This window comes from Lampetra planeri, chromosome 2 (genome assembly GCF_965212315.1).
Source record: "Lampetra planeri chromosome 2, kcLamPlan1.2.h2, whole genome shotgun sequence".
In the NCBI taxonomy this organism is placed as follows: domain Eukaryota; kingdom Metazoa; phylum Chordata; class Hyperoartia; order Petromyzontiformes; family Petromyzontidae; genus Lampetra; species Lampetra planeri.
Window position 1 is genome coordinate 3170980 of NC_136108.1, and position 13617 is coordinate 3184596.

Sequence of the window (13617 nt, forward strand, 5' to 3'; positions counted from 1 at the left end):
CGCTTATCCCTCAAAAGTACAGAAAATTACTATTATTCCCCAAAAGTTTTGCTTTTGTGACCGGGACAGTGATATTTTGAAATGTACCTATTTTCAATGAGAAAACGTGCGCATTTGTGTAATTCCTTCACGTAAATGCCTGGTCACAAAAGCAAAGTTTGTGGTGAATAATAGTCATTTTCTATACTTTTGAGGCATAAGCAATGAGAAAATAACACTTAGTACCCAGGAACAAAAATCGTGTTACATAGTGTTCTATATTACTTACGGATATTGGCGTCATACGGATCTGCCCGATACAGCAATGCTATGAATAGCCAGGCTGCTCTCTATTGTAATGTTAAGGTCAGTGCACATACAACAAAATAGATACTTCTACATATCCTCCCTTGTTCGCGACATTTGCCGGCCCGTATCATCGCGTTTAATGAGGGGTTCTCGTCGATTTGTCATTGCGCGTGCATCGCGGCAGCTGTGTCTGGCTTGGGCAGCGATCGTGAGCCATGTGTGGATATTCCACATTCACATGGCGGGGACAAGTCTATCCGAGGTACAACCACGATGGACTCCCAAGCATGAAGTGGTGCTCTCCCTCGCCTGTCTCGGTGATTATTTTACCGACTCCCCCCCCCCTCCAACGAAATGACGACGACGACGATGATGATGAAGACGTCGTCCCGAGCCAGGGATGTGAACCCACGTGCCCACAATTGTGAGCAAAAGGATCATACCCCGCGCTCAAATAGAATGCAGTCTATAGCCAGAGGTGGCCTCTCTAAAAGTCTATAGAGTGGCCACCTCTGGCTCGATAGTCGATTTAGGTGACCGGTCTAAAGTGCGTAGAGTGGTTACCTCTTGCTCTTAGATCTGTAGAGGCGATCAGTCTATAATGCATGAGTAGTCACCTGTATATGTAGTGGGCATCTCTTGCGCGGCTATAGTATCTTTAGTTTACCATTCTATAAAGCACAGAGTGGCCGCTTCGTGCGTTACAATGTCTATGTATGTGCGCGGTCCAAAATGCACAGACAACAAGCGTTCATCTCTTACTCTACAGTCAATGGAGGTGACCCACTCCGTAATGCATAGCAGCGATCACCTCCGGCTGCTATGCCCCTCCCGGTGCCATTGTACACCGCGGGCGGGCGGGCGGGTGCCTCTGCGCTCCCCCTCCGCTCTCTCTCTCTCTGTCGGCGCACAGAGAGAGTGCGAGCGAGCCAGCCGAGAGAGAGACCCGCGGCGTCTTAAATTACAACCGGGGCCCCGGACCCAGCACAGGGCGCCACACCCCCCCACACCCCCCCCCACCCCAACGTGCTCCCAGTGCGGGGGGCTGCACCCATACATATGCAGGGGCCGCGGCACTTTGTTCGCAATAAATTGCGCGCTGTCTGCGTGACGGACTGAAATCGCGGAGACGGCGGCGAGTTCGCCTCTTGTCTCTCCTCTGTCTTCTCTGTCCGTTCTCTCTTGCTGGCTATAGCTAACTCTCGGATTCTCCACCCTTGCCCCCCCCCGTCTCTCTTCGGCTTCCTTCTCTCCGCGAGCAGAAGTTTCGTGGCGCGCCACCGCCGTCTTCGGTCGCCGCCGTGGTTATTGCGCACTAACTAGCGGCCAACGCGTGCGCTAAAGCGCAGCGCCCGTGCGCCAGTTCTCGTCCTCCTCTCCCTCCCCTTGCGTCTCAGTTAACCCGCGGGCCACCCGTTAGCACGAAGAGGAACGACATCTCGGTCACCATGAGACAACGCCTGAGCTCAGTGCGCCCTCGGCAAGTCATCAACACCGCCGCGGCCGCCGCGTCCTCATCATCACCCTGCTCCCCCAATTCTTCGACGCGCGCGTCCACGGCTCGGTCGCTACTCGCGATGGCGCTGGTGGCCGCGTGCGGTCCCTGGTCGTGCCTCGCTCTGGGCGGTGGCGGCGCGGGCCCCGTGGTTCGCTGCGAGCCGTGCGACGACCGGGCCCTGTCGCAGTGCGAGCTGCCCACGGGCTGCGAGCTGGTGCGGGAACCCGGCTGCGGTTGCTGCCTGACGTGCGCGCTGCGAGAGGGCTCGCAGTGCGGGATCTACACGGAGCGGTGCGGCTTCGGCCTCAAGTGTCTGCCCCAGGCGGGCGAGGAGCGGCAGCTGCAGGCGATGCTCGAGGGTCGTGGCGTCTGCCGCCACTACGAAGGTGGGCCCCGCGGGGATGGGGAGCGCGAGGCGAAGTTCAGGAGGGGACACTTCGAGTGATTTCCCCGGGGCGACTTGTTAGCGCATTTCTAAACAAGTAACCGGGATGTGGGTTTCATCACGGGGTGGGTTTGGAGATAAAAGTAACTTGGGGTTCCGTGGGGGATAGGTGTGCCGGTGGCCAGTGTGTTGAGTTGGGTGAGTTTTTGCGCATCTGCGTGTGTCTGTGCGTGTGTGCGATGTGTGTGCACGAGTGTGTGAGTGAGCGAGTGCCACGTTCGGCGCGAGCAGAATCGCGTGAACGCGAGCGAATGGTAACCGGGAGTGGTTGATTGAGGTAGTGCGCCCGTGAACACCGCATGTGTGTGTACGCACGTGTGTGTGTGTGCACCACGTGTGTGTGTTCGCACGTGTGTGTGTGCACCACGTGTGTGTGTGTGTGTGCACCACGTGTGTGTGTGTTCGTGTGTGTGTGTGCACCACGTGTGTTCCCGTGGAAGCGGACACGCGTTGTGCGCGCATGGCCTGCGCAAGAGTGTGCGCGCGTGTATGTGAGCGCTAGTCCGTGTGCGTGTGTGCAGTCGGGAGCGGTGGTGTAGCGGTTAGCACGCTGAGCTACGAACCCGGCTACCCGAGTTCGATTCCCGCTCACGGCCAGCACCGGTGACGATTATCTGAACCGGTCCTGGCCCTCCCCTAGGTCGACTAAGCCTCAAATGAGTACCTGGTGCGGTGTGTAAACATTGCCAATAGGGAGACAAAGGCGGTCTGGCGTGGTGCTGGCCACCCACGTGCGGCGTATCGACCTTTATAGGTGCTCGCTAACAGCACTTGCCCTAAACAGTCCCTTAAGGCTATACGGGGGATCTTTGTGTGTGCACACGCAGGTTAACGTGTGCAGTGTTTAAAGACGTTCAGCTTCCGCGCAATCGTTTTTTTTGTTTGTGAAATTCGAACCTCGAATTTCACCGCGAGCATCGTCCGCAAAAAATCCGCACGAACATCCGAGAAGTCGTTCGTCGCTCCCACACGCAAACCTCTGACACACGAAGTTCTTAAGTTCGAGCCGAATGCCCGGTCCGGTCATTACCGCGTGGTGCGACAGGTCTCGTCCAAAGGCACCACCACGGTGCGCCTCTGGTTTTGGAAGAGGGGCGTTACGGGGGGTGGGGTGATGGGTACGGGAGAGCCACACGGCTGCGAAGGCGGACCGGTTCGCGTTTGGGGGTTTGGTGACGGGTGGAGTGTCGGACACGATGGCGAGGCGTGGGAGATCCCACGAAGCCATGCCATGGGGGGGTGGGGGGGGGAACGTTCCGTCACGTGTGCAGGCAGCCAGCCCCGGGCGTCAGATTATAACCACACTGCTTTTACCTCGGGGGTCTTGAGCCGAGCTTAGGCACATCGTATGCGGGCACAGTGATGCGCGCGGCGGAATTAAATGACCTCGCGGCGCCACGGACGGGCATTTAGCCCATCCGCACGACGCCAAATAGACCCAGGGGGGTGGAGGAGGAGACGCGCGCGCGTGGTGTCTCCTTGCGTCTCTCGCAATAGGAGAGGTCACGGCGAGCCGGAGAGGTCACGGCGAGGAGGGCACACGCGACGCAGCCAGAACGGAGAATCGGCAGCGCAACGAAAATGCCCCAACTCTACACGACAAACTCAATAATTCAGCCATTGCCATGTAGCGTACAGAACCCGGAGGCTTGTCAACTAGAGAGCCTTACGTTGCCTTGCTCATTCATCCTCGTGTGAGCAGCACTCGCCCATGGTTTGCGGCCAGCACTGATCCGTTATCGTCATTTATTTATAAACAGACTCCACCGGCAAAATGTTGTCCATCGTGAGCGACGAGAGAGTTCACGCTCCCACCGACAAAACGTGCATTCCCCCTCGCGCCAATCGCTCCCCTTTATCGCCATGCGCCCACCCAATAAAATTTTCAAAAAAACCCCAACGCGAATTGAATTCGCGGGGCCAATTAATGTCGCCACGCTCGTTGACGGCCCGGTGCCCGCGTGGCGGCTGAGCGGGGGGTGGGTGGTGGTCTTACGGCTCCTTGGGTCTCGTCGGCTGCCACCTAGCGGAGAGCGCGAGGCGGTGTCTCTCGCGCGAGGCGGCCACGAAATCCGACGACGTTGGAGCCGTGATTCTCCACTTGCAAGCCCCCCCCCCAGCCGCCCCCCCCCGTGGGCCCCCTTTTGTGTGGCCTTTAGTGCGCCCCCCCCCGACAATACACAAATGTGAAAACTCCCTCCTCCCCATCATCGTGCTGTTGAACCCCAATGGATTCAAATGTGTGGACGGTCCTCACACCGATGTCTTATCAGCAGATTAATAAAGAACACTGTGTTGGTGGGTGTGGGAGTTCGGATTTTGACTCTGGTAGGAGGGAGGGGGTTAGAATTCCAGGTGGGCAGTAATTAAATGACAGCATCCCCTCGCTATTTGCGAGGGGATACGCTCCAGAGATGCTCGCGAATAAAACATTTGCGAAAACCCTGTCTTTGGAACGAATTGCCTGAAATAATTACGTAAATAAGTCGTGAAATACATGCGCGTGTATCGTACGTGCGTGAAGGCAACGTCTGCAGGTGCGTCCGAAGCTTTGAGAAGTTCTCTCTATCTCTCTCATCTCTGTATCTCGTCACTTTATCTCTCATAACATTCTCCCTCATCGCTTTATCTCGTCACTCTCTCTCTCTCTCGCGCGATGCAGTCGTGTAGAGTTCCAGATGCGATTCGCGGATAGCAAGTTCGTGAATAACGACGGAATACTGTAACAGCGTTCATTTGCACAGGAACGCTTCAATGAATCTTGAGACCCACTTTCAAATAGGGGCCTGCTAAGTGAAGGCATTTGGCTGAGTCCTTGCTTCGTGGGAGGGATGGATATCCAGTGAAACACCCATGCAACCAAACAGTCAAGTTTGGCTCAAATAGATCAGAAACATACTTGCTGTATCGTATACAACCCTGCCTACAGATCGCTGGATTACAGGCGAGCGTACCTGCCATGTCTGGCCAGATATAACCATTAGCCAAGCCACCCACCAGCTCACATGCTCCAGCCGTTACATCTCCATAATTATCTAAGGTTGGTAACCATACAACCCCCAATATAACCTTTGAAATGTGAAATAAGTAATTTTAGATCTAATTGGCGATTGTGGGATTAAAGGCCATCGGCAAGTTACGAGGTGTAGACTTTGAGACACTTTGTCCACGTGACTGGTAATGCACACATCCATTCTAAATCTCCAAAAAATATATTAAAAAAACAATATGTAAATGTATTTTTTAAATACAAAGTATGCACAGAAATGGTCCTTAGTCAATGTAAACGGCTCTCCAACTGTACTGGCCCACACATCTTTGTTGACAAAAGTTGTACCCAGCGTGAGCAATGAATCATTGCATTTAGTCTCCAGCTAATGTCTCGTTTAGCCAATAACTCGTGAAGATGTGTAGACCTGTTAGGGAGAGTTGTAAAGACTTCGTTTTGAAGAGAGTATCTTGATTGTTTTCCTCAATATGCATCATTGCCTTAATCATCTTACACCACTCTTATCTCACAATACTGAGCTCTCTTATGAAAAAAAAACTGATTTCTCGATGAATTTCCACCTACTCGAAACTGACAATGAAGTTGATGACGATGCAGTGCGCTTCTGCGGCCGTTTGGAACGCTCTGCCTTCCGATATGAGGAAGCCACTGGAGCTATGCACTTTTAAATAATCTAGATTGAACACTCATATCTTTAGAACCGTTTTTTGTGTTTATTTTGTTGTCCTTCCGCCCCGCACCTCCGATTAGCACGGTGATTGGCCGACAGATTGACCTTCCTGGAAGTTGCGAGAAGTCCACCCTGCAGCACTATCCACTGGCACGCATTGTCCCTTTCTCCAATTGCTCTCCTCCACTCGTCCACCGTGTCCAATCCCCCGTGGTGTCTCCCCTCCCCCCATTGTCCTCACCCCCCGCCCCCCCGCAGAGGTGGACCCTCGCGAGGAGTCGAGCTTCGGGGACTCGACCCCGACCGAGGGGCCCGAGGTCGGCCCGCCGGCGCGCTCGCGCCACGTCGCCAACTCCAACAAGAGGAAGAAGGAGCGCTCGCGCCTGGTGGGCGACAACACGGTGGTCAGCGCACACGCGCAGGACAACAAACACGAGGGCGAGACCGTGAGTGCCCGCACAGCCGTCGGCCCGTGTCACACATGGGGCAGCCGCGCACGCACGACGAGTCTGGGGACTCTCTGACCCAGTGGTTCTGAAACCTTCGCTGTGGCCTTGCGCCCCACTTGGGTTCTCAATCGGTTAAAACAAAGCAACGTGTCGTGTTAATGAATACGTCGGGTTTGATGACACAAGGTAAGTTTTACTTACGTGCCCGTGCTTAATTTACGTTTCGATGATTTACCTTCGAACAAAAACGTGGCCGTGTCTCACACCCCCAGGAAGGGCATCTTGCACCCCCAGGGGGTGCACGCCAAGTTAACAACCACTACTCTAACCTAAGGGGTCCCTGCAGGCTACGTTGGGATCTTTGTCCGCTTGCATAAAATTCGGGGTTCTTTTAACTCGTGTGTCGGGTTATTTTTTTGCGGTCGTGCGGGCCGTGCGGCTTTTCCCCAATCGCTTTTTCCGGCTGTACGGCTGACGCATACATGTTCGGCGCTGATGTCTTGAGTTTCGCTCCGCGTGCTGGGAACCTCTTCTGGGGGAACTGGGGGAACTCACTTCCCGGCAAGTGGAGCTCAAACGTCGGGCATCCGTGCCGATACGAACAACCGTTGCGGTCACAACCTGTGGCGGACATGGGCCGGACACGACCCGTAACGTCGTGGTGGGAGTGAAAATGTGAATGGGAAATGGAAAGTGTCGTGGGCCGCCATCCCTTGCGCTCAGGCTCAGTTGGTGCTGTCTACATTTAGGTGGCGGGGGGAGGGGGGTGGGTCGAGAGTTCCCCCCCAGCAATTCCTTCCCATTTCGAGCTCTGGGTACAAACCTGAACACACGCGCCCGAGAGCTAAATCGGTGTTTGTCTTCGCGGGGGAGGAAACCGGAGAAAACCCCGTGCCTACAACAGCCGCCAAGCTCCAGTGGTTCACCTCGTCCGAGTGCTGACTCGGCTCAAGCTGGAGGAGATTCTGAGTTGCAGTGAGGCTGGGCACGTTAAGTGGCGATGTGGTCAGAGGCACGGGGCGCAATTGTCAAAAGACAGAGAATAAAAAAGACGAAGATACCCCATGCAGCATTAACAGACTGTTGGTTCAAGTGCTGTTAGCGAGCACCTATGAAGGCCGTAACGGCACACGAGGGGGTGGGTGGTCAACACCACGCACCAGGTACTCACATGAAGCCGAGTCGACCTAGGGGAGGCCCAGGACCGCTTCAGACAATCGTCACCGGTGTTGGCCGTGAGCGGGAATCGAACTCGCGTCCCCGGGATTCGTTGCGCTAACCGCTGCACCACCGCTCCCTCAATTGACACACAACACACAGCACAACACTCGCACGCGCCCCTGCGACTGAGTTGCAAAGAGCTGAGTGGCGTGGCTGCGATGGGAGCTGCTGCGTCACAATGCTTTGCCTCCTGGCGTAGGTGCATGGAATTTATTGACGAGCTGCGGTGACGATCACTCCGCTGCCCTTTCTGTGTCCCTCCCGAGGTTTGATTCTGCCCAACGTGTGGCGCTTGCCACAACCCCCCACCCATTCGCGTCCGCTGCTCCAGCATCACCGAGATCCGCTCGCTGTTATAGCCCGTTCACCTCGGCCACAATAGGCGACAATAGCTGTGGTAGACAGGTGAAGGCAACGCCGAAGCAATGCCATTCACAGCGGACACTTTAACGTCCGCTTCTAAATGATCACTCCTTTTTTAAAGTGTATTTTTGTTGTTGTACATAATTCAAAGGCTCTGCAATGGTGATTCCGCTGCAAGCAGCAGCTGGCGTCCAACAACATTCTCTTGGCTAGAGCCTGCACCAGCAGCTCATCGATAAAACGGGTTTCAAATGAAAGTGAGCGATGCTGTGATGAGCGCATATGTCCTACTCGTGTGTGTGTGTGCTTTTTTTCTGCGGACTCTTCGGTTTGTTTCATCGCGACTTTGAGAGCGAGCGCTCAGAACACACACGCACACCACACACGCACACCACACACACACCACACACACGCACACTCCACACACACTACACACACCACACACACACAACACACACAACACAACACACACACAATACATCACACACACAACACACACCTCACACACACTACACACACTACACACACCACACACACAACACCCCACACACACACACCACACACACTACACACACCACACACACCACACACACCACACACCACACACACACCACACACAACACACACATCACACACACACCACACACACGCCACACACACACACACACCACACACACTACATGCACCACACACACACACGCCACACACACATACACACCACGTGGATACACACCACACACGCATCACACACACGCACTCACCAGACACACGCGGACGCGTGAGGCTCTGGCGCCCTCTGGTGGCGCAGCTGCGGTATCGCAGCCTCTGCATATAAATTCATGGCCACCACCACTACCACCACCACTATCACGTGTCCCAAACTCTCATCATTCGGTCATTACAAGCGTTCCTTATCCTGTGCTGATTTCAAAAGCACCTCGAAATTAGCACACACATACAAAAGCGACGATCCCATCGATCAAGGGAACGTGAATGAGCGTCGCTTTTAACACCGCTCCCCCTTGTGTCGCCGTCGCAGGGTCCGTGCAAGCGAAGCGTGGAGCTGGCCATAAAATACCTCAAGGAGAGCACCAACCTCGTGCCCAAGGCCATCTACATCCCCAACTGCGACCGCCGCGGATACTACAAGAAAAAGCAGGTGAGCTGCGTCCCAGCAAAAACTCAGCAAGCTGACGAGCAAACATAACCTGATGTGGTGGGGTTACCAGTCGCGTGAGAAGGTCAAAATGAGACTTTATTTTTTAGACTGGAAGAATCCGACGAGCTATGAAGCTCTTTGTCATAGCTGTCCAGTGGAGGGTTGGTATCAGTGGCTGTCTGATTGATTAGGTGGTTAGGATCAGTAATAGGGCCGGTGCTTGTCGCCGGTTGGCTGGTTGGTGATAGTTGTGGTTAGGGCTCGCGGCGCTCCAACCCTACACTGCTTTTCCCTCTTCCCAATTGCATTGTTTATTTCCACTTTGTTGTTTCTGCTGGTAAAGGGCACTGCACTGCAGGGGCCTTTTGAGACATAACACATCGAAGGAGCACTTCGTCCGTTGAAACTTGATGCATTGCCTTTGCCATTAAAATTAGATGATTGCGTAGTCACAATGGATTGTTCGTTAAGGATGTAGTAAAAGTTGTTCAGGAAGTACAGGGATTGTACATGGCCCTGTGTATATTTGCAACAGAACGTTTCAATGTTGAGAATTGCGGTGGGAATGATTTGGGAGTGAGATTGGAACCAAAAAAGTCACGCTGATTTAATCGTTACACATAACCGAAAGCCGCTTATTTATATACTGCAGTACACAGATATCGTTAATTCACCAGATAAGTACCCATTGAGATACAGATCTCCTTTGTACAGGGAGGCGTGGGAATTGATGTTAATTTATGGATAGCGGTGTCAAAAAAACGAGTGTGACCCTTTGCTCACTATAACCACATCAGCCACCCCTCCCCAACTTTCAGAACGGGTTGACACTGCTAGGCAGGCAGGCCCTCCCCACTGTAAGGCCGGTCTCCACAAGTCTCATCCCGAGCACAGCACTCACCACGTCTCAGTGCAAACCGCAATCTTTTGCACGAGCCAACAAACAGCTCCGGCCAACACAAACCCCAAATCGGATGTTGAGGGGTGGGGAAAAAAAAAAGCTATTTTTCCATGAAATCCAAGTTGTGGCTAAATCTCCAGCCATCGATCGTGCCAAGGATGTTTAACGCGTCGAGGATTTCAGCGATCCGCGCTGTCGATTGCGGTGGATCTCGACTCAAACCCTCTGCTTCCTTCTAACCACCCTCATCTCTTTGCCTCCTTCCCCGCTTCCCCGTGCCTCCTCCCTGGGCAGTGCAACCCGTCCAAGGGCCGCAAGCGTGGCCTCTGCTGGTGCGTGGACAAGTACGGGGCCCGGGTGCCCGGCTCCGAGCACATGGGCGGCGGAGCTCGCTGTCAGTCCCTCATGGAGCGCGACTGAAGCACCGCACCGGGGGAGGGACTCGGGGGTGGGGGGGGGGGAGAAAGCTGTGGGAAGAGCGTGTGGGGAGAGGGAGAAAAAGGAAGAACTGGGATGGAGGAGGAGGGGCCCCCCTGATGGGGAGCTTCCCTAAGAATTGCCATCTTTACCCCCACACCCACCCACCGCTGTCCCTCTCCATCGCCCCCCCCCACTCCTAACTCCCCGCCGTGGCTTCTGAGAGAGGCGTGAGCTGCTGCAGAGCAATCTCGGCGAGACGGGCCTACGGGGTTCTCACCCCCACCGGGGTCGAGCCTTAACCATTCCATAATGGAAGACGAGCGATGTGTGGCGAAAATTTCGCTCCAGAAGCGGAGCCCTTCACTTGAAAGGAGGAAGAGGGGGCGGCAGGGGAAGGAAAGAAGGGGGTTTGGTGGGGGGAGCGTTTGCACGGGAGGCAAGAGAGAGAGAGGTTTGGAGAGGGGAAGAGCGTTGTGGGGTCGTGGGAGCTGGCGGGGGTGGGACAGGGTCAGTTGAAGCAGGGGAAATGGACCCTTTTTGACGATGACGATTTTTGACTGAGAGCGGCGCACAAGCAGCGAATCCCTGCCAGGTCCGGGCGGGATGTTGGCACCGCGACACGGACTACGAGGCCTAAGGGAGCACCCCACTCTTTGTCTTTGAGAACACACTTCACACCACCACCAGATGTTACTTAGGTATTTATTAAGATCTATAAATTAAAGTATAATCTTAGCAAGCTATTTAATATAGTAGGTTCCTAATCGTAACACACGTCATTATACTGACTTAAACGTTCTTGAACAGTTAACCACGCGTCGCGTATTTGTGTTTTGTCGTTAACTTTTGGACCAATTAGCGCTAACGATGGCACATCGTCTGGCCGCGCGAGCCAGCCTCTTACCATAGCTCCTACCGTGTACTATCCTCTAGTTACCGCACGCTTAACAATTATACGTGGTTGTATATCGATACCTAGAAAACGCATATATAATATTAATAATGCTATTGATAAGAATAATGTTAATACCATCAGAGTCCATGGTAAGACTGTTATCTTACAGTGTGATTGTTGTTGAATAAAACAAACAAGCAAGTGGGGTCGTGTCAAAGTTGTACTTTTCACTTTCGTGTTTAATTGACCATGGTGAAGTCTGCGGGTTGCGGAAAAAGTCTGCAGACTTTTTTTTGATACGGCCGCAAAAAATGCAAAAATATTGAATTCCGCCCACCCCCCCCCCCTCCCATTAAGAGAAAAGGCTGCCCCCCATTATACAGTTCATCATTATTCTACGAGGACTGCATTGTGGTTACCAAACTGGCAAGGGACAAATTATCCAGAGACTAGGGATGCAACGATTCACTCCTTCGCGATTCAACGAATTGTCAACGATGCAGGGTCGCAATTCAAGAATCGTTTCTTCCTTTAAAAATATTTTTTTTCTGTGAACGGAGCGGCCTCTAGTATCTGGAGGGGTCATGTGAACCCATCACATACAACTCGTATTAATCGAGGAACACCGCATTCTTACACGCGCGATTTGATGCATGTATTGCAAGCTTAGGAATTAATACGAATCCACGTTTTGACGCTACACCCTTGCTCGTTACAAGCGGAAGCAAAAACTACTTCAATCAGCATCTCAAATGTGGGTGACCCTCTGCATGCTTACCTCGTCTTTTCAATTACCAATGGCTTTGTGTGACCTAAGTTACCATAAAATACCGAGATCACGCGGGGGCTTTCACACATTTGCACCGAGTGGCTTTTCCGATGCTCACACTCGTGCACAGGAGCTGAGGTGAAGCCACGATCCATGGCGAAGGGGTCATCAGTCCTGTGTGGTGGTGGTGGTGGTGACATGTTTCTCCCGCGCGAGCTGGTCCGAGTAGTTGTGACCTTGCACCGTGTGTGTCGTGCGCTTCATTTTCCCGTCGTGAATGTTCTAGTCCAGGGGTTCTCGTTTTTGGCCATGTCCGGGTGAAAGACCCAGAAAATATTTATTCCGCTCACCGGCACACCCACATCCAGTATATACCCCCCGCTATTGCTGTGATTTCTAGTCACAGGCCTACTCCGGTCTACCAACGAGGCAAACATTAATCGAGAAATGAATCCCCGATGATATCACGTGCTGTTATTCTATGGTTTAGAGCAGGGCAGTCCACAAATGGCAGTCCTTACGATCCACCACGGTTTTATCTTTCAAATGCAAATTATCATTGCAGGCTGCACACACCTGGTGATCGGTAAACATGCAAAAGGGTGCCGATTCGAATGAAGATTGTACTTACCAATCAACGACGTAATTTATACTCTAAGAACATTGGCAAGCGCAGAACGGCATCCCGTGAGTGGCTCACCGAACCATCGCGTCTGTGCGTAGCCCTCGCTAAGGCGGTTGAGCTCCAAAAAACGAAATGGTGCATTGCTCAGGCGAGGGCAGCAATGCATCTTGGACGTAGCTGTGCGTTAAGGTGGCCGCTTGCACGGCTGCTGCGCTGGGGCAAGCGGTGAGATTCACGCCGCTGCCGACAACAATCGCGGACGTACTCCTGCGACGTCGCTGCGCAACCTTCCTAATACATGCAATGACCCCCCCCCCCTCCACCGCACGAACGCAGCACCCGAATTCAGGAGGTGGGCGGGAGGGGGGGAGACGCACACGCTCACGGGAAGAAGGGATGGCGCCGTGGCCCTGGAGATCAGCGTGCAAAGTTGTCGTCGACAGCAAGTTAGGTCTCGCCAATTCAGCGGATGCCAAGGACCCCGCTGGTGTGTGTGTGGGTGTCGTGCGTGTTAGGTAGCGGGGGGTGGCTAAGAGGCCGCGAGATAATCATTATTTTATTACAATTTTTTATTTGACCAGGTAAGGCCCACTGAGCTACTAAATAGCTCTTTTTCAGAAGCGACCTGGCCACAAGTGATAGCTCAAGGAAGTGGCTTATCACGTGGAAATGTATAACAGCTAAATAGTTTATAGCGAGTCCCAGGTGGGGAGACAGTGGTGCCCGCTCGGGTTTTTATTTATCTCACGTTGCCATGCGCAATGCAGCTGCGATTGCACCTCAATGGGATTCAGGAGCCAAGAACCAGGAATATTTGGGGTTCTGTGCTGGCGATGCACTCTGAAGAATTTGAAGGGTAAGGAGTGGCGATGGTTAGTTTTAGGTCAGGAGTGGGGATTTTACG

General features: G+C 53.5%; 1 protein-coding gene across 1 annotated transcript; it reads left to right on the forward strand.

Annotated features, from left to right (window-relative positions):
- Nucleotides 1-1400: 1400 nt before the first annotated feature.
- LOC144724795 (insulin-like growth factor-binding protein 5) lies at nt 1401-10467 on the forward strand. The gene is made up of 4 exons (XM_078604186.1): nt 1401-2172; nt 6170-6357; nt 8984-9103; nt 10299-10467. Exons 1-4 carry the CDS (start codon nt 1737-1739, stop codon nt 10422-10424), a joined length of 870 nt encoding a protein of 289 aa, XP_078460312.1. The 5' UTR covers nt 1401-1736; the 3' UTR covers nt 10425-10467.
- The last annotated feature ends 3150 nt before the right edge of the window (nt 10468-13617 follow it).